The 26,113-nt window shown below is 42.7% G+C and overlaps 3 protein-coding genes across 5 annotated transcripts in view; 2 read left to right on the top strand and 1 right to left on the bottom strand.

The window, feature by feature from the left end:
* Positions 1-26,113, bottom strand: part of LOC144989036 (NLR family CARD domain-containing protein 3-like) — a 228,432-nt gene that overhangs the window by 103,343 nt on the left and 98,976 nt on the right. The gene's annotated exons all lie outside the window — the stretch shown is intronic.
* LOC144989114 (uncharacterized) overlaps positions 1-26,113 on the top strand; it is a 79,332-nt gene that overhangs the window by 23,109 nt on the left and 30,110 nt on the right. The gene's annotated exons all lie outside the window — the stretch shown is intronic.
* Positions 6,875-24,616, top strand: LOC144989159 (uncharacterized). Its single transcript, XM_078941313.1, has 2 exons — positions 6,875-7,611; positions 21,405-24,616. The coding sequence occupies exons 1-2, from the start codon at positions 7,467-7,469 to the stop codon at positions 22,736-22,738; spliced, it is 1,479 nt and encodes a 492-aa protein (XP_078797439.1). The 5' UTR covers positions 6,875-7,466; the 3' UTR covers positions 22,739-24,616.

The following is a 26,113-nucleotide window of genomic DNA, read 5'->3' as shown; positions in this document are numbered from 1 at the left end:
ACAAAAAACCTCCTGTGGTTTAAAAGTCTGTCCAGGAGGACATAACGGTCAACAGTGTCAAAGGCTGTGGTCAAGTCCAGTAGCAGTAGCACAGAGCATTTTCCTGCATCACTCTGCATCAGGATGTCATTAGAGACTCTGAGAAGGGCTGTTTCAGTGGAGAGAGCTCTAGAAACTGAAACTGCTCAAAAATGCCATGACTGTCCAGAGCAGTTGTCAGTTGGTAAACAACAATCTTTTCTGAAATTTTGGACATGAATGGGAGATTAGAAATAGGTCTGTAACTGCTCAAGAGGGAGGAGTCAAGTCTGGGCTTTTTAAGGAGAGAAAGGACGACAGCATTCTTAAAGTGCTCAGGGACTTGAACAGACAGCAAGGACGAGTTAATTATTGACGGGACACAGGGACCGATGGACTGGAAGACATCTTTGAGTAGAGATGTTGACAGCACATCGAGAGAGCAAGAGGATGACTTCATTGTACCAACTAATCTGACTAGCTCAGGGAGAGAAACAGTTGAGAATGTGTCTAAAATGACAGCCTGAGGTGGCCATCCTTGAAGAATTTCAAAATAAAAGACTTACAAACACCACAATCACTGCTGGATGAGAAATACATTTACTCTTTATTTTGAAGTGGTTCCTTGAGCCGTGAGTTTTGCCAGCAGCAGGAATCCCTGAGAGTTAGGAGACAGTTTGTGGAGAGAGTTTGTAGATTTAGGAGAAACCAACGTTTGAAATGAAACCAAAGTGTCCTAAAGCCAAATCACTGAGCACATCTCAATGTTCCACAAACAGTCATTTTCCACAGTGGACCGTCACCACACACTTTACAAGACAGTTTCTCACAACTTTATGACAACAAATCCTGAAATTGTTCCATTCAAGGAAACATTGACTAATATTTGGATTGATGCTGTTTTCCATCTGTGTTTTCAAACCTGCATCAAGAATTAGCTCATGTTTATTGAAGATGGTCAGGAGAACTTCTTTGAAGAGGAGGACTTCTCCAAACAACCACAACCTTAGAGGAAGTTTTCTGAGCATTCAGAGAATGCTTTTCCAATGACTCATCATTTTCCACCAGAAGCTAAGGAGTTTTTCCAAATGCATGCTGGGTATTCTTAGTTCTAGCTTGGAAAGCACTTTGTGGGATTTCCCTGGAAAACCTGCTTTATCAATCATTTTGGTCTCTTTTTCTTCTTCTAAGTTCCAGCTTGGTGAGTGTGCAGGTCGCCATGGCAACCAGTGTCCAGGTCAAAGGGAGGACCACGGCCATCCAGTCTCCAGGCTTTTGGATTGATTTGGATTTGAGAAACATTTGTTTCCCACATTTTAATAGTAGAATTCAACACGGGACATATAGTGGATTGTAAGAATAGGAACAAAAACAGCAACAACCAAATAATCCTCCTCCCCTTAAAACATGCATTTGACTCTGAACAAGTCTAAACCAAATCCAAGCAAAGACCAGCGCTGGGGCTCCTGCTAGTTTCTTTTAGAAGAGCCTGCCTCTTCCAAACATAGAATGTTCAACAACTAGAGCTAAAAATGTCTGTTGGTAGATTTCTGGATGTTGGCCGTATCCCAGCGAGCAAGGCCAAGTCAGCCCCAGATGGTTTCAAAGTGGACAGAAAAGGTTTTTAGGAGTTTCTAGAATGTTCAACAACTACAGCTAAATGAAACTAGTGCATGAAATGACAAAGAACTTCCTGTTTAAAGGAATCTCATGATGGCTTCCACCTGTCTCTTTGCTTTTCCTTTCTTTTTTGGGTTTCTCCTCTTTGGGAGGTTACACTTTTTGAGCTTTTCCAGTCTGGTTCTACTGGTTTTATTGGAGTTTCTACTGTTTTTATTGTTACTCCTCGTGACCCAAAGGTCTCTGCTCGTCCCTGCTGTGCAGCTCTGTTCTTCCCCTCTGTCATGTGTTCATCCGTCCACATGAGGGCGCCGTCTAGGTCAGTGGTCTCCAACCTTTTTGTCACCGCGGACCGGTACAACGCAAGGCACGTTTACCGCAGACCGGGGGTGGTATTTTCTCTTTAGTAATAACAATAATAATATATAATTCATTATAATAATAATGAATTGACAAAGCCTCTTGGATAAGAGGCGAAACGTCTTCTAACTTTAAAAACCAAGTCCAGATGACATCCCCTAAACCTACTACAATGGAACCAACCTGGATGAATGAGAGTCTTCATAGACAATAATAATGAATGTAAATCCACTGTGTAATCATGTGCAACTTTATTACTTTATCAGCGGTGTCCTCGTAACGTCACACCAACAACAGAACATCCCATGAGCAACATCGTTTCTACCATCACTGCATATTACGCACAGTGGGTTTGGTACGTGGGAATTGCCCGTGGCGATAAATCCATATTTTAAATAGGTTTCTTGATACTGCCTGTTAAAGGCAGATTCCCCTTTTTTAGCGGGTGCAGGTTCCTCTTCTGTCCTTTCATTGGACCTTTTCCTCTTGTCAAAGCAACTTTCTAAAGAAGTTTGTTTTTTGCTCATTTTGTTTGTTTGGGTTTAATTTTATCGAGGTGTATCATGTGATGTTTGGTGTAGCAACTTTGATGTGCGTTAAGTGTGACGGATACAACAGAGAGAATCCGGTCACTTTTCAAAATAAAACGTTTTTTTTCGAAAAAAAAACAATAAAATAGAAATTATTTTTTCTTTCTGTGCGTCCCGGTGCCAAAATTTCCCGCGGCCCAGTACCGGTCCACGGCCCGGTGGTTGGGGACCACTGGTCTAGGTTATGCCTGGTGAGCTGGAAGCCAAGAAAAGGAGGGAAAAATGGAGAAAATGAAAGACCTGAGGAAAGCTGCAGTTCAGCCTTCAGGAAGAAAAGTTTAGACCAATAATTACAGAAATAAAAGATAAAAAATGTTTTTATAAATCTGAAAGTCACCAAAGTGTTTAACAAACTTTTTCATAAAGTGAAAAGGTCAAATGTTTGTGTGTTGGAAGTCCCAACCTGACAGATGAGCAGAATAATAAGGCAGGCAAAGCCGTAACACTGCCCCCTGGTGGACAGGAACTCAGCAGTGCAGCTTCAGGATGGAGTGGCTTCCAACAGATCAGATCAACGTTCTGCTCTCTGCTAAAGAGGCAGAACGTCTCCTTCTAAGAAGAATCCAGAGTTCCTGATCACAAACATCAACTGAAGCCCAAATCAGAGCTGATCAGACTGCATGGAGCCCAAGCTCCAGAAAAGAGGAGAAAAGAAGAAGAAGAAGTCGTCCACATGAAGCTTCACCTTAGAGGAAAAGAGGAGCTGCTGAACTAAAGTACTCGAGTACTGAGGACTTTCAAGCTCTGATGGATTCTGTAGAACATCTGGAACTAGAATGTAGAAAGTGCTTCAGTTCCATCAGCTGTCAGTCTGCAGCAGCTTCATCTGCTGCCTCCATCCTCTCTCTGTGAGTCTCTGCAGAGTTTTTCTGCAGCTGCTGGTTTTTCTGCAGCAACAGCAGCAGCATCAGAGCCAGAGAGCCAAAGAAAGTGGAAAGTCTGAGAAGGAAGCAGCTCTGAAGCTCTGCAGCTGACGGTGCAGCTTCAGGACTCATGAGGAGGAGCACATGCACGGCTCTGATGCTGCTGAACGTCTGACTGAGATGATCCACATTCAGAAGAGAGTTTCAGAGTGAAAGACGTGTGGAAGAAGAGAATCCTGAAGGTTTCTGTGCAGACATGAACTCAGTCAGAGAGCGTCTGAATGTTGGAGGATCCAGAAGAAACCAGGAGCTCATGAAGGTGGTTCTGTTGGAGCAGAGAGCAGAACTCTGATCCCAGTTTCAGGAACAATGCAGGCTCATGTTCTGGACTGAAGAGTTCTCCTGAAATGTTCTGTTCAGACTTCTTCAGGGTCACATCTGTGTGTGAATGTGGAGCTTTGTCTGAACCAAGCTGCAGCTAGTTCACTTTGAAGCTCCATCAGGCTCACACAGCAACAATGACAAAGACTGAAGCTGCTGTGCTGCCCTCTAGTGGCAAACATGGCATCTGCAGCACACATTTCTGCATTTCTCAACATTTTTGAAGCTCATCCAGAGAATGCCAAAAGTCTGCAAAGCAGTAATCAAAGCTAAAGGTGGCTACTATGAAGAACCTACAATATGACATATTCTCAGTTGTTTCACACTTTTTTGTTATGGATAGAATTCCACATGTGTTCATTCATAGTTTTGATGCCTTCAGTGTGAATCTACAATTATCATAGTCATGAAAATAAAGAAAACTCTTTGAATGAGAAGGTGTGTCCAAACTTTTGGTCTGTACTGTAAATTAAAATTTTAATTTTTTTTTTCTCTTAACCTGTAAAAATCTGTGAATTTATTTAAATATTTCCCAGTTTTTTATTGTAAAAATCTTTGAAGAAGACACAGAAACAAGAAACAGCATTAAAATCTTTGCAGATTGTAGGTGAAAAATGTTTGGATTCCAAAGATCTTTAATTTTTTAAACTTTTATTTTATTATGTTACATCTCAGTTATACTTCATAAATTTGTTAATCTAATTTTAATTAAATTAAGTAAATTTCTCTATTGTTTTTTCACTCTTATAATAAATTCAAAACTATTGCTTGTTTTTGTTATTAAGTATACAGTTTAATGTTTATTAACAGTCATAATTATTCTCTTTAGAAACAGATTTTTAGGATCTTTTTGCTTGAAATTTTCTTGTTTTAATTTTTTTTCTTTGTTTACTTAATAAATTTATTTATTCATGACTGTAGTTTAGAAATACAATAAACGAATGTGATCAGGTTTAGTTAGTCTCTGATGGGTTTTGTAGTCAAATGAGTCAATGAGTTCTATCACTAGAGGAGACATCACGTGATTCCTCATGGGAGGAGAGCACCGCCATCTTGGTGAGGTCAAGTTACTGCTGCAGTGAATGCATGTGAAAACATTTTTTGCGTAATACCAGTTCATTGTGTGGGTTTCAACTGCCAAAATCAGAAAAATGAGTCCATGATGGAGGAAGGTATATCATTTCACAGGTACGTATTTTATTTTATTTTTTCTTTTAAGGCTGCAGGGGCTTCATTAATAGAACACATGTTGACATGCATGATGCTGCAGGGCTGTTATCAACATGCTGCATGATTTACATTTATTTTGCTGTCAATATAAATGCACATTTTATTTTGCTAAACCTGTATACAGCATACTAGGCTATTTATACAGATTTATACATTTCTGACTCAGTGACTGAACTTTTCTTGCAGGTTTTCAATGGACTCAGACTTCAGGAAAAAGTGGATCTTGGCTATCAAAAGAGTTAACCCAGATGGATCACTGTGGAACCAACTAGCAATACAGTCTGGCTGTTCAAAACATTTGTGGAAACAGATTTTGATAAGAGGCCAGATTGTTTTTTTTAGGGTAAATTTATTGTTCACTTTTGGACTTCTTTTTATTATTATTATTATTATTATTATTATTATTATTATTATTATTATTATTATTATTATTATTATTATTATTATTATTGATAATGATAATAATAATATAATTATTTTTATTATTTTATTATTTATTGACTTATTATTTATTTATTATTTATTGTTTGTATTGACTTACTATTGATTTATTAATATTATTATTATTATTATTATTGACTTATTGTTGGGTTTTTCTAAATAATTAAAATTGCATGTCAAAAAGGTCTAAAACTTCTAAATATTTAGAATTTAATTTTAAAAATTCTTTCTTATAATTTTTTTGTTTTTAAGAAGTCCTGCAACAATGCATTTTCATTCAGGTTTGAGCTTTTAAGGCTGACTGTTTCACTTCTTTAACAGCAACAAATGATGTATCTATATGTACATTATATACATAAAATATAATATATTTATATATATGTATAAATATATTTAAATCTAAAAATATATATACAGTTTATAAAAGCTACTTAGACACCACTAAAATCAATGGAAATCAATGTCGTCGACCTCACCAAGATGGCGTCGCGCTCCGCCACCGTCGGCCAGGCTTCTAAAGCGGGCGTGTCTCCTCTAGTGATATTTTTTTTTTTTTTTTTTTTTTTTTTTTTTTTTTTTTTAACAACTTTATTGCACATTATGCCATTTTACAAAAAAGTACTTTTAGGTATGCAATCAAAAAAAAAAACACAACAGCATATATCAAATAAACATCTGTAACATACAGAGGAACACGAGTAGAAATAGAAATAAGCCAGGGGGTTAAACTCTATGAAAAAATACTGAATCTATCACATACAGACAATGTTCTGATTGCTTTTGCTTCTCTGAAATTCGAATACTGTTGATATTTTTTTTTTCCAGAATAAAGACAATATAATTTTTTTTTACCAATAATACAGAAAAATAAAATAAAATAAATACAAGACATTAAAATAAAAAAAAAATTTAAAAAAAAAAAAAAAAAAGGGGGGGGGGTTACATAGACATTGTAATTAATCTTAACTTAGGGGGCTATCAAGAAGCTGTAATTTACATATGATACTTTGAAGTTCCATAGCAAGTTTGTTTTCCATGAAGTTTACAGATGAAAAAAAAGAGCAGAGTTCTTTATGAAATGTAGAAAAAAAAGGTTTGATTTTAAGGAAACGGCATTTATGTATATAGAATTTACCCAAAATAATTACAACATTCAGAAGAAGTTCTGTGTTCTTGTTTTCTAAAATAAACCCAAAAATGATATCCTTAATAGAAAAGTCTGCTAAAAGTGGAATCTTGGGGAAAAGCCAATAATTTAAACTATTCCAAAAGACATCAGAATAAAAACATTCAAAGAAAAGATGCTCAGTTGTTTCAATCTCCACATGACAAAAAGAACAACAATTTTCAGGAATTCCAAACCGTGTTAGCTCACTGGCTAAGGTGGTGGGTTTATCATCCTGAGGTTCTAAGTTCGAATCCTCTAGTGATATAACTCATTGATCTTAACATTGGCATGAGACACAGTGTGATGACGTCACAACAGCTCTCAAAAAGCTTCCTCGATAGATTTTTTTTTTCTATTTTGATTTTCTTTTCTTTATTATCTCCTGAATTAAAACTGTTTACAAATATTGGAAGCCCTTTTTAAAACTATATTGAAGTTTAGTTAAGCAGTTTCTACGTTTATTTTTCAATAAAGTTTCTCCACGTGACCCGGAAGTAAACAGCACGAGGCGCTAGCAGCGTTAGCTTGTTAGCAGGCTAGCAGCGTTAGCTTGTGTTGAGAGGTCGGTGGTTTTTAGTTGGGACTTTTGTGAGGTTTTTGGACAGAAAGGACGATTCGTGGTTCGTGTGGGAACTCTCAGCATTTTCCAAAGTGTCGTAAATGAGTGAAGAAGTGTTGAACGGAAAGACAACGTGGATTGCTGTGATTGTGAGACTAGCAGATGATCGATCGGAGCTGCAGTGAAGAGGACGGCGGTGTTTGTGGGAGTTGGAGCTGAAGATCGGAGCAGGAACCATGTCTTCAGAACCTCAGGAAGGTTCTGTCAGAGAACAACGTTCTGCTGCTGAAGGAACCATCGTCCAGAACGAGGAGGAGCTCTGTCGTCAGCGCAGACTGCTGGATAGCAGCTGGAACCCGCAGCTTCAACTCAACATAGTTGGTATGTGACTAAACATTATAAATGTAACGAATTTGGATTCCGATTCGCGAGCGCACTAAAGGAACATTCCACTGCATTTGTCCACCTTGGACCAGCTCCTGTTCAAAAACCGCTGAACCTGGACCGATTGCTGGATTAAATTATGATTTGAGCAGCTGGGAAACGAAAAGACACACAAGAGTCTGCATGAAACCTTTTCCAAAAGGGGAGAAGTGGAGAAACACGACCTGTTAGTCTCTGTGTCTGTCGTCTCTCTCTGTCCTCAAGGCTAAAAGGCTGTTTTATTATTCAGTAAGGGAAGATGTAAACATACTAGATACATCATTAGAATGGTGTGTTTCTGTCTAGTCTGCATTGCAGGTGGTTATTCCAGAAAGCAGGTTATGCTAGCTCCCACGGTAAGTTTGAGGCTAAGGAAGTTGATAACCTCAGCTTTCGGTTCCAGAAATGGAGGTATGTTTCAGGTTAGGTCAAGTTGCTATGGCAACTCATGCTCTGAACATAACCTGGTCTGGAGCAGGTTTAGTTGAAGGTTAGTTTGTTTACAGAGAGGTGAAGCAGCATGGCGTGTCCATTTGAAGATGATTTAGTGGATGAAGAAGCTCAGATAATACTTTTTCCACCATGAGAGGGTGATAAGACCACATATGGATGTTTAAAGATAAACTTTATACTTTGATCTAACTTCATTATTTGCTTCAGTTAAGATAAATCATTTTTTTGTTAGGTCACCTTAAAAATTACACATAGTTTTCAGACAATTATTTTACTTTCATTCAAATTAATTCAATTAAGTAGGTGTAACTTTTGATGCTGCTGTTTTAGTTAGTTTGATTAAATTTATCTCAATTACTTGTTACCAATAGAAGTAATTCATTTAAGTTGGCAAAATTGGATAAGTCATATATATATATATATATGCGTCACAAGAAAAATAGAAATAAGATCAAAAACTTGTGCGTTTACTTTGTCTGTTCTTACTACAAGCAGAAACTCTTTCTTTTGATGATGCAGCCATATTACTTTTTTGATTGACGTATAATCTTCATACGCCGTCATTAAAAGCTCAGACTCCGCCTTACTGAAGTGTCGCGCTTTCTTTTTTCCCACGCGTTTCCATGGTGACTCCAGAAATCGGCGATCCATTGAGAATGTCTTTATGTACTTGACGTGCACGTGCATTAATCCAGGGTTACCAAGTCGAGGGCAATTACGCCAACTCATATCCGGTCTTCTGGAACCGACATACCCAGAGTAAACAAGTTCAGGTGGATTTCAGCCAGAGTTCAGGCTTAAAGTCAGGCTAGTTTAAACATGCTTCCTGGAATACCCCCCAGGTGTTGTGGCTCCATAAACACTCCAGTACAGACCACAAGTTAGAAACACGTGACAGAAAAATAAACTTCCTGGTTGAATGAATGTCAAAATGAAAATGAAAAAAAAACAGCTGCTACCCTTTTTTAAGAAGACACAAATATCTATTTTTTATATCTAAATATAAAAAATACGGAGGGTGGGGAGGCAAATTTACTGGTAGCACATGTGCACCTGGATGTAAAATTCAGTCGCACACTCTCAAATTTTGGTCGCAGTCTGGAGCCCTGGCCTTTATTTTGTTGGGACACGACTGGAAACACAAATCCACGTGATTGTTTGAACAGTTTCTAAGGACTGAGCGACATTTCTGCTTTAAGCTCACACACTGCCCCAAACAAAGCTGCTTTGTGTGCTGAGGGTCTGAGCTCTGCCCGGATACACACTTTTAGACCCGGTTCTCCTGAGTTCGGTAGCTCGTTCACCTAGAGCTGGGAGACGGATCGCAGTCCTAAGTCTCCCACACATAGCGCACCAGTAACAAAGCGTCTTCCCTATCCCTCAAACACAAAGCTGTAAGAACGCGCTCCACCGGTCCACTTGACTAGTTAAGTGCAGGAGCAGACTACTTCTTTTCTATTTTGCTTATTTGTTTTGTTAAAGTCACTTCCCTCAGTTTATACTGGATCCTTGCGGATGAGTCATTAGGTGGGTAATAAAATGAAGTAAAAAGGTAAAATAACAAATAATAACTATATAACAATTATAATAACAAAAATTACCCCCCACCCCAACCCCGGACGATTTCATCGTCTATCCGGATGGTTTACTGCAAACATTGTCAACTGCCAACTTAAGGGACATCGCCCAACCCTATGGCTAATGCACTTAGCATTTGCTGAAATGCTATCGGTAAAGCGGGCCAAAGTTCTGCTGAACCTCTAAGCAATAGATTCTAGTTGAGTGATCTGATGGATCAGTGGGATGTGTGCAACATTCTGAAAAAAGGCCGACATCGTGGTGATCAGCGTTACCAGTTTACTTCCACGTGTGAGAAAGCGTGGCAGCACCACGGTGCAGGGCAGACTGTGATGTCAAAAAAAAGCATCTTTGTCACATTAAAGCAGCTTTCCTTCATTTTGTCGTGCTGCCTCATTATCACACTTTACTGTTTCTGGAAAGAATCACTGCCCCCCCCCCCCCCCCCTTTATTTTTGAAGCACCATTCAGGCTCCTGAACCGTTTCAAAGTACTGGAGAAGGCAGGAAGGCAGAAGCTACATTGGGCAATGTTGTAATAAACAGCATTTTATTTCCCCAATAGAAACTAATTGGTTAAGGCAGTGTTTTTCAACCTTTTTTGAGCCAGGCCACACTTTATCCTAGACAAAAATCTCGCGGCACACCAGCATCCAAAAATGAAAAAAGGAGAAACTCTGTAGTCTGTATTGATGTGCAGTAGAGGGCTGCATTGGGATTGGGTCCCGCCGGGTCCCGCGGGACCCAACGCAAATCTCGCGGGATTGGGCGGTTTGAATTGTACTGCGGGCGGGAGCGGGCGGCAAAAAAAAACTCTGCGGTATCAGTTTTGCCATGAATATCTCATGAATATATAATAGTGGACTACGTTAGGCTGTGCGGCTGTTGGAGTCTTATGTACTGAAGCTCCGTGAAGGCACCAGGTAGAGACGCCCAATGGCCACTGTCATCTAACCTGTTGTTGGGGGTGTGCAGCGCCCCGCCTCTTAGAAATTGTGTTCTTTAAAGCCTGATACCGCGGTCGTGTATGGGCGGAGCTATCAGCTAAAGTTCTGGTCTGATCGCTGCATGGAGCGATGTGTGCATCAATGCATGGTGAACACGAAGAATGTGGAGAGATCAGGTTTATTATTTTAAAGAGTTCTGCTTGATAATCATGTTTCCATGTTTGAGTTCATAGAATCATCCCAGAGAAAGTCTCTGCTTCAACTCCCGCAGTGAAAGCTGCGTCTCAATCTGACGCCGTGTTTCCATCTCTCTGACAGAGTTTGAAGCCAAAGCCCCTCCCCCGCCTCTTTACCTGCTTTTCCTCTCTACCTGTTCACCTGTTCACATCCTCTGCAGCTTAGAGTTATTTTCCCCGCGCTCCCAGTGTGTTCTACACAGAGAGCGCAAAATACGGTCATAGCAGGTTAACACGTTAGTCGGAACGCTCTAGCGCAACAGAAGGATGAAAGAGCTGTCAATCTATCTGGCAACACTGCGCGGGATAAGGAAGAAGCAGAGGTTTCCTGACAGGGACATGATGTCAGTTGATGAAGCAGAAAAGAACCTCAAACGAGGTTCATCGTGTTCAGATCTGCGTGCCAATGCCCCACTGAGGCGCAAAACAGCAAAAACGGGAAAAGGCTGAAGCTAAAAAAAAAAAAAAAAGTATTTTTCCGTCAGGAAAAAATTAATTCATAGATTTTCAGCTCTGTTGAACCATTACAATGTTTTTCTTCCTGCAAATGACTTTGACCTGCATCTATCCCAGCTGGTTCATCGCGCTTCAGGCCGTCTGTCGTGGACAAACAATGTCGCGGACACACGCACACTTTTTTTACCGAACAGGATTTGTGAAAATATATTTAATGATTATGTTGCACATTACACAAAAGAGGAAAGCATGAAAAGATGAGACTGGAGGAGGGACATGAATCTCTTTAATAATATCAATAAAAATACGTGTTTTTTTCTGCGGGACGGGAGACGATACAAAATCAATGCATCTCTATTACTGTGCAGGACAAAATTCTATGAGTTTTGCGGGTGCGGGCGGGAGTGGACATACATATTGCGGGTGCATATATATATATGCATATATATATATGCATATATATATATATATATATATATATATATATATATATATATATATATATATATATATATATATTCAGGGCTCCAGACTACGACCAATTGGTCGCATTTTACGACCAAAATTTGAGAGTGTGCGACTGAATTTTACATCCAGTCACACATGTGCAACCAGTAAATTTGCCTCCCCCAGCCTCCGTATTTTTTATACATTAAACGTGGAAGGGGCACGTCAATGATCAATGAAATAATCAATGAGACGCTATCGCACACGCACGCAAACACACACACAAACTCGCACACATACTCATGAGACGAGAGCACACACTCGCGTAAGTGGCTAAAATGCGTGTAGGGGGAGGGGCCTAGAGATAATCGAGCGCGCGTAAACATCTGTGGGAAGGAAACGGAGACAAATATCATCACAACCTGTGCGTGCATCTGAGCTATGAGCAAGCGAACCATTGATTCATTCTTCCGACCTGCGGCTGGTGTACCAGAGTCTACAGCAGGGGTCTCAAACTCACGGCCCGCGGGCTATTTGTGGCCCCCACCTTGAAATGAAAGTTTAATTTTAATGCGTCCTGCAAGTTTGTATGAATGACACCTTTACATTGTCGTGTGCGGAGCTGACAAACCAACCAATCCCAGTGGAGTAAATGACTATTGGGGGCGTGACAATGACCGGGCTTGAAAGCAGGAGACCTGACAGCCCCCTCCCTCCCCGGACCACATGAAGGAGTTCCTTACTTTCCTTTAGAAAGTATCTATTCGCTCGTAATTTTGTAAATGCATGCAGGCAGTGCTGAACTTTTCTCTGGGTCACACAGACCCGGAGGTTACGGGGGTTACGGTTAAGCGCGTGGCGTCGCTTCCCCCCAACCAAACGGTTTGTGCACGGCTGTTACGGCAGCACACCGCCCCCGCGGGAGTCGGGTCAGCTGAGGAGAATAACTGTCCCACACCTACATGCGTGACAGCTAACGGGGCTTGAACTTTAAACACGTGCGAGCAACAACACGGTTTAGTCCGAGACGCACTTAAAACACTTGGTGAGAATGCAAGGATAGACGTGTTTGAGATGAACCAGCATCTATTATTAAAGTATTTATTAGTAATACAGTGGAAATTAGTAGATTTGGTTAGAATGTTGATTAACGGTATGCGCCCCTAAAGTTTCTGGTTGTGCCCCTAAAATTTTCAGTTAGGGGCCACAGTGCTCCTAGTGAAAAAAGTTACTCTGGAGCCCTGATATATATATATATATATATATATATTCTTTCTAAATAATTATTCAATTTTTCAATGTTGGTGCAAAGGCAACTGTAATTTTTCAACAATTATATGATCTCAATATCTTTGATAAATTTACACAAAAAACTAATATTTTTATGTTTTCTGTAGCTACACAAAAAGTGAACATGTTGAAGTTTTATTAGTTTTCTCTTGTCTTAATCAAAGATGAAGTATGTGAAAATTTTAACAAAAATGTTATATGTCTTTTTAAATGATGAAATTGTTTTAATTTAGTTCAATTGTTTCTGTTGGCCACTTCACCTTAATTCTGTTTCTCAAATGTTTTTATTACTTCTATTTAAGCTTATCTTTTCAAAAGTGACTGACGTCTGAAAGCAAATTCATCCTTTAATCCAGACGTTGTTAGAAAAGTATTTCAGTTAGAAAGATGACTTGGACCAAACTATGGGATGTTTGGCTGTTAATAAACACAGACCTTAAAGGAGAACTAAACTCATTTCTAGGGGTGTGCCAAAATATCAATATGGTGATATATTGCAGTATTTAGTCCTGTGATTGATTCTCGATACGTCTTCATCAAGTATCGACCTTTTATTTACGTTTAAAGACCCCCTAAAACATCATATCAAGCATTATTTGGCAAGACAATTCTTCTGAGGGTAGATAGGGAGCACTCGAGAGATTGGGTGTTGTGGGCGGACGAAGAAGAATACACATTCAAACAAAGATGGTCAAGGGGGAAAACAAGGAGAATAGCTAGAGCAGCAACTTAGAAGACGCGCCGCCAGCATTAAAGCTGCATCACCCGGAGTTGGGTGACAAAGACGTGGCTGTTGCTGGCCTGAAGTCGACGCAGCCCGGCGCAGATTTTTCCAAACGGAGCTACCATTGTCTTCTGCGAGAGCAGGGACACAAACGGAAAACGGGCTCCGCCCCCCTGCAGCGAGGTGGAGAACGAGGGATTTCGGTTTTTATTGAATGCATTAGAGCCACAAAAAAAAAAAAGTATTAAAAAAAAAAAGTAAAAAAGTATTTTATGAGTTTTCTTATTCCTAACTACCGTAAATTCCGGGTTATAAAGCGCACCCGATTATAGGCTGCACCCACCTATTTTCATGTGCTTAATTATTTTTGTACATACACAAGCCGCATCAGAATACAAGTCGCTGCACGTCCTGACTCCCAGAGAGAGCGTGGCTCATTACCACACTGAGGGCGGGTACAGCCTTGACTCAAGCTCATGTATCCAAGTACACCCACATCTGAAACAGCATGGACCTCTATTTTGTTCACAAGTTCCTCAGTTATGTTTTTTTTATTTTATTTTATTTATTTATTTTTTTTTTTTACTTATTGACAATCTAGGTATCATACATAAAATTACAAACAGTAACCATATAATCAACATTACATCCCTCAGTTATGATGAGGAAATTTACATCCGCGATTCCCCATTTCCTGTCAAGTAACGAAGGCGTGGACACAAGATGCAGGACGACAGAAGTTGAGAACACAAGGATTTTAATCCTAAGGAAGGCACTGAGACTCGAAAACTAGTGATAATCATAAGAGAACGATCCAGTGATAAGTGAGGAGGAACACAAGGTATATATACACACAACAGTGATTGACAACAGGTGAGTAAACAGGTGCTGGCGATGAAGACGTCAAGTCCACAGAAACACAACAGAACACCGAACCGGAACCTAACAAATAAAAGCCTCAACCCGGAAGTGAAGGTGAACCTAACCGCCCTGGCCCCCGGTACCCGACAGTACCCCTCCCTCAAGGGGCGCCTCTGGGCGCACCCCCGGGTTTGTCAGGATGGCGACGGTGGAACTCCCGGAGCATGTCCTTGTCCAGCATCCTTGAAGTCGGCTCCCAGGACCTCTCCTCGGGACCGTACCCCTTCCAGTCCACCAGGTACTGCAGACCCCGACCCCGCCGTCTGACGTCCATGATGCGTCTGATGGTCCATGCAGGCTGACCGTCGATGAGACGAGGCGGTGGCGGCTGGGAGGGAGAAGGCTGGAGAGGACTCGTAACGTGTGGTTTGAGCTGAGAGACGTGAAAGACTGGATGAACACGCATAGTACGAGGAAGGCGCAGTCGGACCGCCACAGGGTTGATGACCCTCTCCACCTTGAAAGGCCCGATGTACTTGGGAGACAGCTTCCTCGACTCCGTCCGCAGCTTGATGTTAGCTGTAGATAGGAGAACCAACTGACCTGGCGTGTAGGTAGGTGCAGGTAACCTATGCCGGTCGGCCAGTCTCTTGTTAGCTGCGGATGAGCGAAGGAGAGCAGCGCGTGCCTCCCTCCAGATGCGCCTGCAGCGGCGGTAGAGGTGTTGAACCGACGGAACCGTCGCCTCCTTCTCCTGCTCCGGAAACAATGGAGGTTGGTAGCCCAGGGAACTCTCAAAGGGGGACATACCTGAAGCAGATGATGTCATAGAGTTGTGGGCGTACTCAACCCACGGCAGCAGGGTGCTCCAAGAGGTCTGGTTACGGGAACAGACGCATCGGAGAGCCACCTCAAGGTCCTGATTGGTCCTCTCGGCCTGCCCGTTGGACTGTGGATGGAACCCCGAAGAGAGACTGACCGTGGGACCAAAGGCTGCACAGAAAGTCTTCCATAATTGTGAAATGAACTGAGGACCCCGGTCAGAGACGATATCCACCGGAATGCCGTGCAGCCGGAACACATGTTCAATGACGAGTCTGGCGGTCTCAACGGCCGAAGGCAACTTCCTCAGGGGCACGAAGTGGGCTGCCTTGGAAAACCGGTCCACGATCGTCATGATTGCAGTCTTCCCCGAGGAGGATGGCAGACCGGTCACAAAGTCCAGGGCGATGTGGGACCACGGACGGCTCGGGACAGGTAAGGGGTGTAACAGACCTGCTGGTGGTCGATTGCTGACCTTGTTCTGGGCGCAGATCGTGCAGGCCAACACAAACTCCCTGGCGTCCTTTGCCAAGCTGGACCACCAGAAACAGCGACGCAGGAAGGAGACAGTTCTGTGTATACCGGGGTGACAAGTGAGGCGAGTAGCGTGAGCCCATTGAAGGGCCTGACTCCTTACGGCCCTGGGTACATAGAGTCTGTTAGGTGGCCCACTACCAGGGTCAGGTTCCCGGGTCTGGGCAGCTTTGATATCCCTCTCCAGCTGCCAGGAGAGGGCACCCAGAACACAGGAGGCAGGTATCACAGTCTTAGGTTGCTGACTCTCCACCACCGGTTCCTGTTGCCGAGAAAGAGCGTCCGGCTTGACGTTCTTGGAGCCAGGGCGGTAAGACACCACAAAATCAAAACGAGCAAAAAACAGTGACCACCGTGCCTGTCTAGAGTTAAGCCGTTTTGCGGTCCGGATATAGGACAAGTTCTTATGATCAGTCCAGACCACAAAAGGCTGACCCGCCCCCTCCAACCAGTGCCTCCACTCCTCCAACGCCAACTTGATGGCCAGAAGCTCCTTGTCACCCACATCATAGTTAGTCTCCGCCGGATTAAGCCGGCGGGAGAAGAACGCGCAAGGATGAAGCTTGCTGTCCGCACCCTTACGCTGGGACAACACAGCTCCAACCCCAGTGTCTGAAGCATCAACCTCCACAACGAACTGAGCGGAGGGATCGGGTTGGACAAGGACCGGCGCCGTGGTGAAAAGGCGTTTGAGGTTCCGAAAAGCGCCCTCAGCGGCCTCCGTCCAAATAAAAGGCGAGGAGGTGGAGGTCAGACCCGTAAGGGGGGCTGCGACTGAGCTGTAATTTCGGATGAAACGGCGTAGATAGTTGGCAAACCCCAAAAACCGTTGGAGCTGTTTGCGAGTGGCCGGGGTGGGCCAATCCACCACCGCACTGACCTTAGCCGGATCCGGTCGCACCTCCCCTCCAGTGACCACAAAACCCAAAAACGATACACTAGAGGAGTGGAAATCACATTTCTCGGCCTTCACAAACAGTTTATTCTCCAGGAGCCGTTGGAGAACCAGACGAACATGCCGCCTATGTTCGCTGGGGGTCCTGGAGAAGATGAGAATATCATCCAGGTACACAAACACGAAATGATGGATGTAATCTCGTAGCACATCATTAATCATGCCCTGAAAAACAGCTGGAGCGTTGGACAAACCAAAAGGCATCACCAAATACTCATAGTGTCCAAGATGTGTGTTGAAGGCGGTCTTCCACTCGTCACCCTCCCTCATACGCACCAAGTGGTACGCATTCCTTAAGTCCAATTTAGTGAAGATCCGGGCCTCCTGTAAAGACTCAAATGCAGTGTTCATGAGTGGAAGAGGATAACGGTTCTTAATAGTGATGGCGTTTAACCCACGAAAATCAATGCATGGCCGTAAAGAACCGTCCTTCTTCCCTACAAAGAAAAACCCAGCTCCCACAGGGGACGAAGAGGGTCTGATAAGGCCCGCCTGAAGAGAGTCAGTCACATACTGCTCCATGGCCTCCCTCTCAGGCTTAGACAGACTGTAAAGATGAGTCCTGGGGAGAGTAGCACCGGGCTGCAGCTCTATTGAGCAGTCATAAGGCCTGTGAGGAGGTAATGAGAGAGCCCGGGATTTCGAAAACACTTCCCCCAGATCGTGGTATTCAGAGGGCACCTTGGAGAGGTCGGGTGAGGACGGCTGTCCTACTGGGTCAGCGGAATCAGCCCCTGGATGCCGAGCTGAGCGTAAACAGACCTCGTGACAGTGATTACTCCAACTGTTTATACGGTTGTTAGGCCAGTCAATGACTGGATTATGGGCCAGGAGCCAAGGAAACCCCAGAACCACCGGATTAAGTGGTGAGTTAAACAGAAAAAAACGAGTATGTTCGTGATGGTTCCCAGACAGTATGAGGTGGACTGGCTCAGTAATCTGGTCAATAGTGGCGACAGCCTTTCCATTAAGGGAAATAACCTGCCAAGAACGGGGAAGTAACTCGGTCCTTAGTCCGACCCGTTTGGCTAGCTCGGCATCCATGAGGTTCTGTTCAGCCCCTGAGTCCAATAAGGCCTGAACAGGAAACCCCCCACCCCTAGACATGACATGACCCTCCAGAAAACAGGAGGTGGATTTTGAACAGGTGGGCGCATGCCCTCCGTTCGTCAGTGTGCCCACTCTTAATGACGAACGGAGACATTTGGGCAGTGCTTACAGAAATGTCCCCGCTGACCACAGTAAAGACACTCACCCGCCGCTATCCGTCGTCTGCGCTCAGAGGGGGATAAACGGCCACGACCCAGCTGCATGGGTTCCTCCAACGGAGCTACAGGAGAGTCTGTGGAAGCAACCGAAGAAGGATGAGAGGAGGGCGGGTCGTAGTCGTCAGTGCGTCCCCGGGAAAAGGAAGCGTTCGACTGGCGCCCCCGTCGGCGATCCTGCAGTCGATTGTCGATCCTGATGACTAGCGCGATGAGAGACTCCAGAGACGACGGCAACTCCAATGGAGCTAGGTTGTCTTTCAGCACCTCGGACAGTCCCTCCAGGAAAGCGTCTACGAGCGCGGCGGGATTCCATCCGCTCTCAGCAGCGAGAGTCCGGAACTCAATAGCGTAGTCCGTCACCCGACGATTTCCCTGCGTCAACCGCATCAGCGCCCGGGCTGCCTCTCGACCGGGTTTCGTGTGCTGAAAAACTTGGGTGAAGGCATCGAGAAAAAAAGAAAGAGAAGCGCAGGTTGCTCCCCCACGTTGCCACTCCGCGGTGGCCCACGCTCCGGCTCTGCCGGTGAGGTGAGAAATAATAAACGCCACCTTGGCACGATCCGTGGGAAAACTGGCAGCATGCAGCTCGAAATGGAGTTCACACTGTGTGACAAACGCCCGGCAGTCCCCAGAGTCACCAGAAAACCTCTCCGGTCGGGCCAGCTGAACCGCTGGGGCGGAAGGCGTCTGGACCGGAACCATCGGTGTGGATGCGGCAGAGGAGGGATGGAGCGGCTGAGGTGTCAGCGGCTGCTGAACCTGTCTTGCCAGGGTGTCGATGCGATCGCAGATCGCAGTCAGCTGTTTCTCCTGCCGATCGGCCATCTCCAGCATACCTCGGCGGAGGCAGTTCAGCTGTTCCTCCTGGTGGCGAATGACCCACTCCTGGCTGCTGGCGTTTGCTCGAGAAGCTTCTGCGTCTGCTGCGTCCATGTTGACTGGATCGTAATGTCAAGTAACGAAGGCGTGGACACAAGATGCAGGACGACAGAAGTTGAGAACACAAGGATTTTAATCCTAAGGAAGGCACTGAGACTCGAAAACTAGTGATAATCATAAGAGAACGATCCAGTGATAAGTGAGGAGGAACACAAGGTATATATACACACAACAGTGATTGACAACAGGTGAGTAAACAGGTGCTGGCGATGAAGACGTCAAGTCCACAGAAACACAACAGAACACCGAACCGGAACCTAACAAATAAAAGCCTCAACCCGGAAGTGAAGGTGAACCTAACCGCCCTGGCCCCCGGTACCCGACATTTCCCATGAGTCTTAGGGGCTAAAAGCGGGGCCAACGCCCGGCTCGCCACACTGTTGTACGTGTTTAAGAATGAGCAAGTAGCAGCAGTGCATGGAGGGGTGAAAAGGAACAGGTCTCCTTCCACTTGTGTCGCGGCAGCATTATGGAACTAACAGGGCTGGTTAAAGAAACACAGCAGTAAAATAAAGCAGCGGCGACTGAAAAGCCCGCGCCTCGGCGCGATATGCGCGCCTCAGCGCGGCGCGTTCGTCAGAAGTTTTCTTTCACAACAAACACTTGTTGCTCCGCGGACGCCTCTGCGCTCCGCGCTCGTCTAGCGGGCTCCTTGTCTCCCCTTCCTATCCGAAAAGCTCACACGGCGGCTGTGAGCTATTCAATGCAAAATTCTGCTCAGCCCTTAGAAAAAGGGCTGAGGGAAAAGCGCAGGAAAAAAGTAGCGGCTTATAGTCCGGAAATTACGGTACTCAGTGTTTTATCAGGACCCGTTTGGATGAACACAGAACTGATATCTTGGAGATGGAAAATGTTTTCAGATTTGGGTAATTTCCCACGGCACACCTGACTATGTACTGCGACACACCAGTTGAAAAAAACTAGGTTAAAGGCCTGTTCACACCGGGACGAATTTCGCACGCGATTTTCGCCGACGTTTAACGGCTCGTGACTAAACAAAGGGCACCAATGTGAGTGTGCACACGGACGCGAAAAAACGCCACGCGTCAAAGCGTCACTTTTTAAAAAACGCCTCGGGTTCGTTTTTTTGGTTTGACGCATCGCATCGAAAACTATACGACCAATGAGAATGGCGTTTTTGCACACGTGTCTGGAGCTTCTGAAGTTACAGTTAAACACAATTTGGGGGCGCTCAAACACAAAACTGCCTTTCTGAGCACACATACCAGCGAAGAAGATAGACGCCAAGTAGCGTTTACACTGCTGCAAAGAAATAATGACGGACATTCTAAAATATCCTCGAACCAAGCACCAGTTGGAGCTTCGGTGGGGCTCTCTCTCCTTTATTTTTTACACTCCATCATCAACAGAACAGAATTAGGCAGAAAAAGAACAGAAACACCCACTCGAGCTCAGGTGTAAGATCACATTTGCAGAAATAGTGTGCATGACTGAAATGCTTTGTGTGTGTATTTGTATGCATAAGTATGTGGTTATTAAAAATATAATCAATCTAACTAAAGTCTAGCCTAAATTAATAAAGTGGTTCATTCAAATATACTCCTTGTTTGTCAGAAGATTCATAACCACATGTTGTAACAGAAAAATATGTCCAACACAAGAGGTCTTCAGCTCTCATCTGTTTGGTCAGCTGCTGGACAGGAAGTTGGGGGGGGGGGTAATAGTTTTAAAATGAGAAAATCTAGTCTATATTGGAAAATACCATTTGGATTGAGACACGGTGAGTGAAAGAAGACGTCTTTGTCAAGAAAGATAAACCTTCTCTTAATAAGAGGTGGTCTCAGGTTTAAATCAGTCCCAGACAAACAAACCGAACCAGTTTCTTTTCCAGGTCTTTAGAAGTCCTTTGTTCTCAGCTAGAGTTGGAGAGACAGGGGCTACACTCCCCAACCTGGCCATCTCTTTCAGCTGTTAATGTCATTTAGTTTAGGTCAAGTTTTTCCAGTTTCAAGTTTGACTCCTCCCCCAAGAGCACTTATAAACCTGCTTTTTCACCAGCTTATCCACAATTGACAATTTGGATCAAAGGTGAAATGTATTCAATTTTAAAAATGAAAATGTCCAGATGGCATTTTTTAAACCTACTACTGTGATGGAAACAAACTGTATGAATGAGAGTCTTCACAGACAATTGGTGTAATTGATAAGCAGTTAATAGTGTTTATTAACAACACACAACATCCTCAAAACATAAAAAGTGTCTCTGTTTGTTTTTCTGCAGTCCTCCCCCAGGATTGGGGGACTGAAGATCTCTGCAACCGACAAAGGAACTTCAGAGTTGAACCGGAGAAACCGGACCCTCCGCATTATAAAGAGGAACCGGAGGTACCAGAACCATCACAGATTAAAGAGGAACCAGGGGAACTCTGCATCAATCAGGATGAAGATCACCTTGATCTGAAGCAGGAGACTGATACCTTGATGGAGATTCCTACTTATGAGGAAGATGAGAACAGTGAAGCAGATCTAAACAATCAGCAGAGCTTTAATGTAACTGATAGTCAGGATAAGGAAGGAAACCAACATGAAGAATCAACATCAACTACAGATGAAGAGACAGACTCACAGAACAGAGATCAGATAAAGGGAAGAGACAGAAGTCATGTCCAAAGTGTGGACAGCTCTCACAGTGAGTGTGACTCTGATGGTAGTAGAAAGGATGATTTGGTTAAGAAACACAAAGAATCTTCAAAACAGAAAAGACTTTTCTCCTTCAAGTCTGGCGAAAACTCAAGAATCGCTAACAAACCATTTAAAGTAGGAACTCGATCAGGAGAAAAGCCTTTTTCTTGTAAAGAATGTAATAAAGGTTTTAGTGATTCATCTCATCTCCGAAGACACATGAGAACTCATAGAGGAGAGAAGCGATTTTCATGTAAAGAATGTGACGTTAGTTTTAGTCAAAGATGTAATCTGAAAACACACATGAGAACTCACACAGGAGAGAAGCCTTTTTCTTGTAACGAATGTAAAAAAAGTTTTAGTCGTGTATCTCATCTCAAGAGCCACATGAGAACTCATACAGGAGAGAAGCCTTTTACTTGTAAAGAATGTCGAAAAGGTTTTAGTGAATCATCTAGTCTCAAAAATCACATGAGAACTCACACAGGAGAATGGCCTTTTTCTTGTCAAGAATGTGCTAAACCTTTTAGTCAATTTTCTGAGCTCCAAAAACACATGAGAACTCATACAGGAGAAAAGCCCTTTTCTTGTAAAGAATGTGACAAAAGTTTTAATCGTACATCTCATCTTAAGAGACACATGAGAACTCACACAGGAGAGAAGCCTTTTTCTTGCAAAGAATGTGATAAAAGTTTTAGTCAATTACCTCATCTCCAAAAACACATGAGAACTCACACAGGAGAAAAGCCTTATTCTTGTAAAGAATGTAAAAAAAGTTTTAGTAATGTATCTAATCTTAAAACACACATGAGAATTCATACAGGAGAAAAGCCTTTTTCTTGTATAAAATGCCATAAATGTTTTAGTGATTCATCAAGTCTCAAAAAACACATGAGAACTCACGTAAGAGAAAAACATTTAAAAACTTTTTAACAAAGGATTTATTAATAAACTTTAAACTCAGGAAAACTTAGAGCAGAGAACTTGTGCAGTAAAAAACACAAGGTTTACATGAGAAGAGGGAAAGATTTGAAAAAAGTACACATTTTCTTCAATAAAGAAAGAAACTAGCATTTTATTAAAAATGATGATTTTTAGATTGAAATATTTTAAGCCTTGGTTTTATGTTGCCATATACGTATGGGATATACCGCTTATGTACCTTCTTTAAAAGCCAAAAGTACTTAATATTCAGTCCCATTCACTCCCTCACACCCATTTACACACTGATGGCAGCTGTACTGTCTCACACTGGCACCAACCTATAACCACCAGGATCAATGTGGGGTTCAGTTTTGTTCAATGACACATGGACGGGCAAAATGGTAATTGTACCTGTGATAGTCTGATCAGAGATGGACCCCTTTACCTCTGCAGCACAACCGATCACTTTGGTTTCTGTATTTCAGAAAATTTGAAGATTTTCACTTATTTTTATATTTTAGTTAATTTTTTGTTTTTAATATTTAAAACTCTTGGGATCAAACCCTTATGTGCTCATATACTCCAAAGCAGCCCGAGCTTTCATTACATGAACACAGAACCACAGACTGTTGGCCTACATAACACATTGATGCAGTCATTCAATAAGAAGGAGACACAAGTTAGTGTTGAACACATAACAATGAACCGTTTTCTAAAGACTGTGTGCTGCTTCATGCATGTCCCATGCAGGAGCTTTTGAACACTCGTATCATACCACGACTCTGGAGACCGTTGAACGTTGTCATCAGGTTTAATGATACTTAAAGGGTAAAACAGAAAGCAAATGATCAGTACAATTAACATGTATATATGCATAGCATTGCATCACAACTTTACAAACTCCAAAAATAATAGACTGATAAACATGTTTCTTATATCGAAATTCAAAAGTCTCAATATTAAATTTTCTCCACATACCGGCAATGCAACCTCTTAATTGAGACGTATGCAACAAATTCTTTCCACTGACAAACAGTGCGTGCATGCTAGCGAATCCTTTCTGTTTCTACATGTGCACTTTTCAATAAAGATTATTCAAATAAATGTGTTGAACAACAGTACCGGGCGCGACCGCTAGAGGTCTCCAAAAACACGTTCAAAATAATCAGCCCATTAACAGAAGATTTAAAACACATTCATAAAACACTATAACTGTCACTCAGAACAGAACAGACTGACATGAGCTGAAAACATCATTTTTTCATGAGATTAATCTGATACTCTAAATTTTTTACAACAGTTTTTGTATTTTATATTCTTTAAGCAACAATTATCAAACCAATAAAATAAAAGAACCAGTATGTTTAAATCTGTGTAAAGATACTTGACAATAAGAGCTTTGCTGCTTTCATTGACAAAAAAGGTAAAAAAAAATTCTACACAAGGAATTCTTTCAGATGTATCCGTTAATAGAAATGTGTTGTTTTGTATTATTAGAGTTAAATCTTGAAAGGATTCAATGTGGTTGTAGTTTAAGCTGAGATGATGAGTATGTTGTTCATGTGTTACCATGACAACACTAGAAAGATTTTGTAGATGTCTTTAATTCTGACACTTTTTATGTGATCAGTGAACATTTAATTATTATTTTACTTAAAAAGTAGTAACCGCATTTTATATTTTGTTAAACCAAGTTAAGTGAGGAAAAGATTTTCCTAAAAAATGTCAGAAGGAAGTTTTCAGGCAGATAAAGAACCAGACTGGTGTTTGTGTGTTTCATGTGATTCGTGTTTTCTAGTAGACATTAGAACTGTTCCTCTGTTCTTTTTGGTTCTCAGTGTTCTGTTCCAGTCTTTACTGTGAATAATAAAGTGGACATGAACATCAGTCAGAAGTGTGGAGTCTTTCCCACAGTGTGGGTTTCTGCTGTTTGTTGTTTCTCTGCTGGTTCCAAAGCCGGACTCTGTTCCAAAGAGCAGAGCATGTGATGTTACCAGAACCGGGTTGCGAGATCAGCAGAGATGCCCAGACTTCCCTTGCACTTCCTCCAGATTCGTAGTCTCGTAGTATCTTGCGTGTCCTGGGCCTGTCCCAGGGCCTCCGTTCAGTTGGACATGCCTGGAACACCTCCCCAAGGAGGTGTCCAGGAGGCATTCAGACTAGATGCCTGAGCCACGTGATGTGGAGGAGAAGCGATTCCACTCCAAGCCTTCCGCGGGTGACAGAGCTTCTCACCCTTTCTCTAAGGGAGCGTCTATCCACCCTGTGGAGGAAGTTCATTTCAGCCACTTGTATTTCGGACCTTGTTTTTTCAGTCATGACCCATAGCTCATGACCATAGGTGAGTGTTGGAACAAAGACCGACAGGTAAATGGAGAGCTTTGCTTTTTGGCTCAGCTCTCAACGGGCCGTTAAAGCGACTGCAAAACTTCGGACGCTGCTCTGATCCGCCTGTCAATCTCATGCTCCGGCCTTTCCTCACTCCTGAACAAGACCCCAAGATATTTAAACTCCACCCACAGAGAAATGGCAAACTACCTTTCTCCGGTCAAGAACACTGGCCTCAGATTAAGCGGTGCTGACCCTCATCCTAGCTGCTTCACACTCTGTAGCAAACCAACCCAATGCACGCTGGAGGTCCAGGCTCGATGACGCCAACAGGACAACATCATCTGCAAAGAGCAGAAAGGAAACCCTATGGTCCCCAAACCAACCCCCCCCCTGCCCCTGGTGAGCATAAAATGACTTGAATCTTGCTTATATTTTGGCATTAGATGGAGACTGAAGCATTACCAGGTTCAATGGTATGAATAGAAAAACTAAAATATGACCAGTGTGTTTGTGACTGAAAGATAGAATGAAGTAGACATAAATCTGATGGAGAAATCAATAGAATCTGCAGTTTTGATCAGTTTCTATTGAAAAAGGCTGCATAAATATGACAGACAGCTTTCAGGTTCAGATTCTGAAAAAACGCAGAAACATGATCTGATGGAGGCTCTCATTTCTCCTCATTATTCTTCCAAACAGCCCAATCAAGTTGGCCCAAAGGCACATTGGCAGAGCAACATGTCTATGAAGAACCTACTCAGCTGTGCTACAAATAACAACAAACATCCAAACCACAACGCTAAACAATCAAGAACAACACAACTGTCAACATCCACAATCCAGCAAATATCCCAAACAGAACATTATTACCCACAATGCACCTGCACAGTTCCTGCAGCAGACAGGGTCTTTCCAAGAACTTTATTAGTCTCATCTTTTTAAAACTGGAAAGATTTTTCTTCAACATTTGAAACAGAAAACAGGAACTTAAAATATTTGACAATCCACTGAAGTCCATCAGATTGTAAAAACGTAGAGGTGGTCATTTGATGA

The sequence above is a fragment of the Oryzias latipes genome, chromosome 2 (assembly GCF_053564925.1).
Source record: "Oryzias latipes strain Hd-rR chromosome 2, Olatipes_Hd-rR_3.1".
NCBI classification, from domain to species: domain Eukaryota; kingdom Metazoa; phylum Chordata; class Actinopteri; order Beloniformes; family Adrianichthyidae; genus Oryzias; species Oryzias latipes.
Note: the sequence above shows the minus strand (reverse complement) of the source record. Positions and strands in the feature narration are given on the sequence as shown.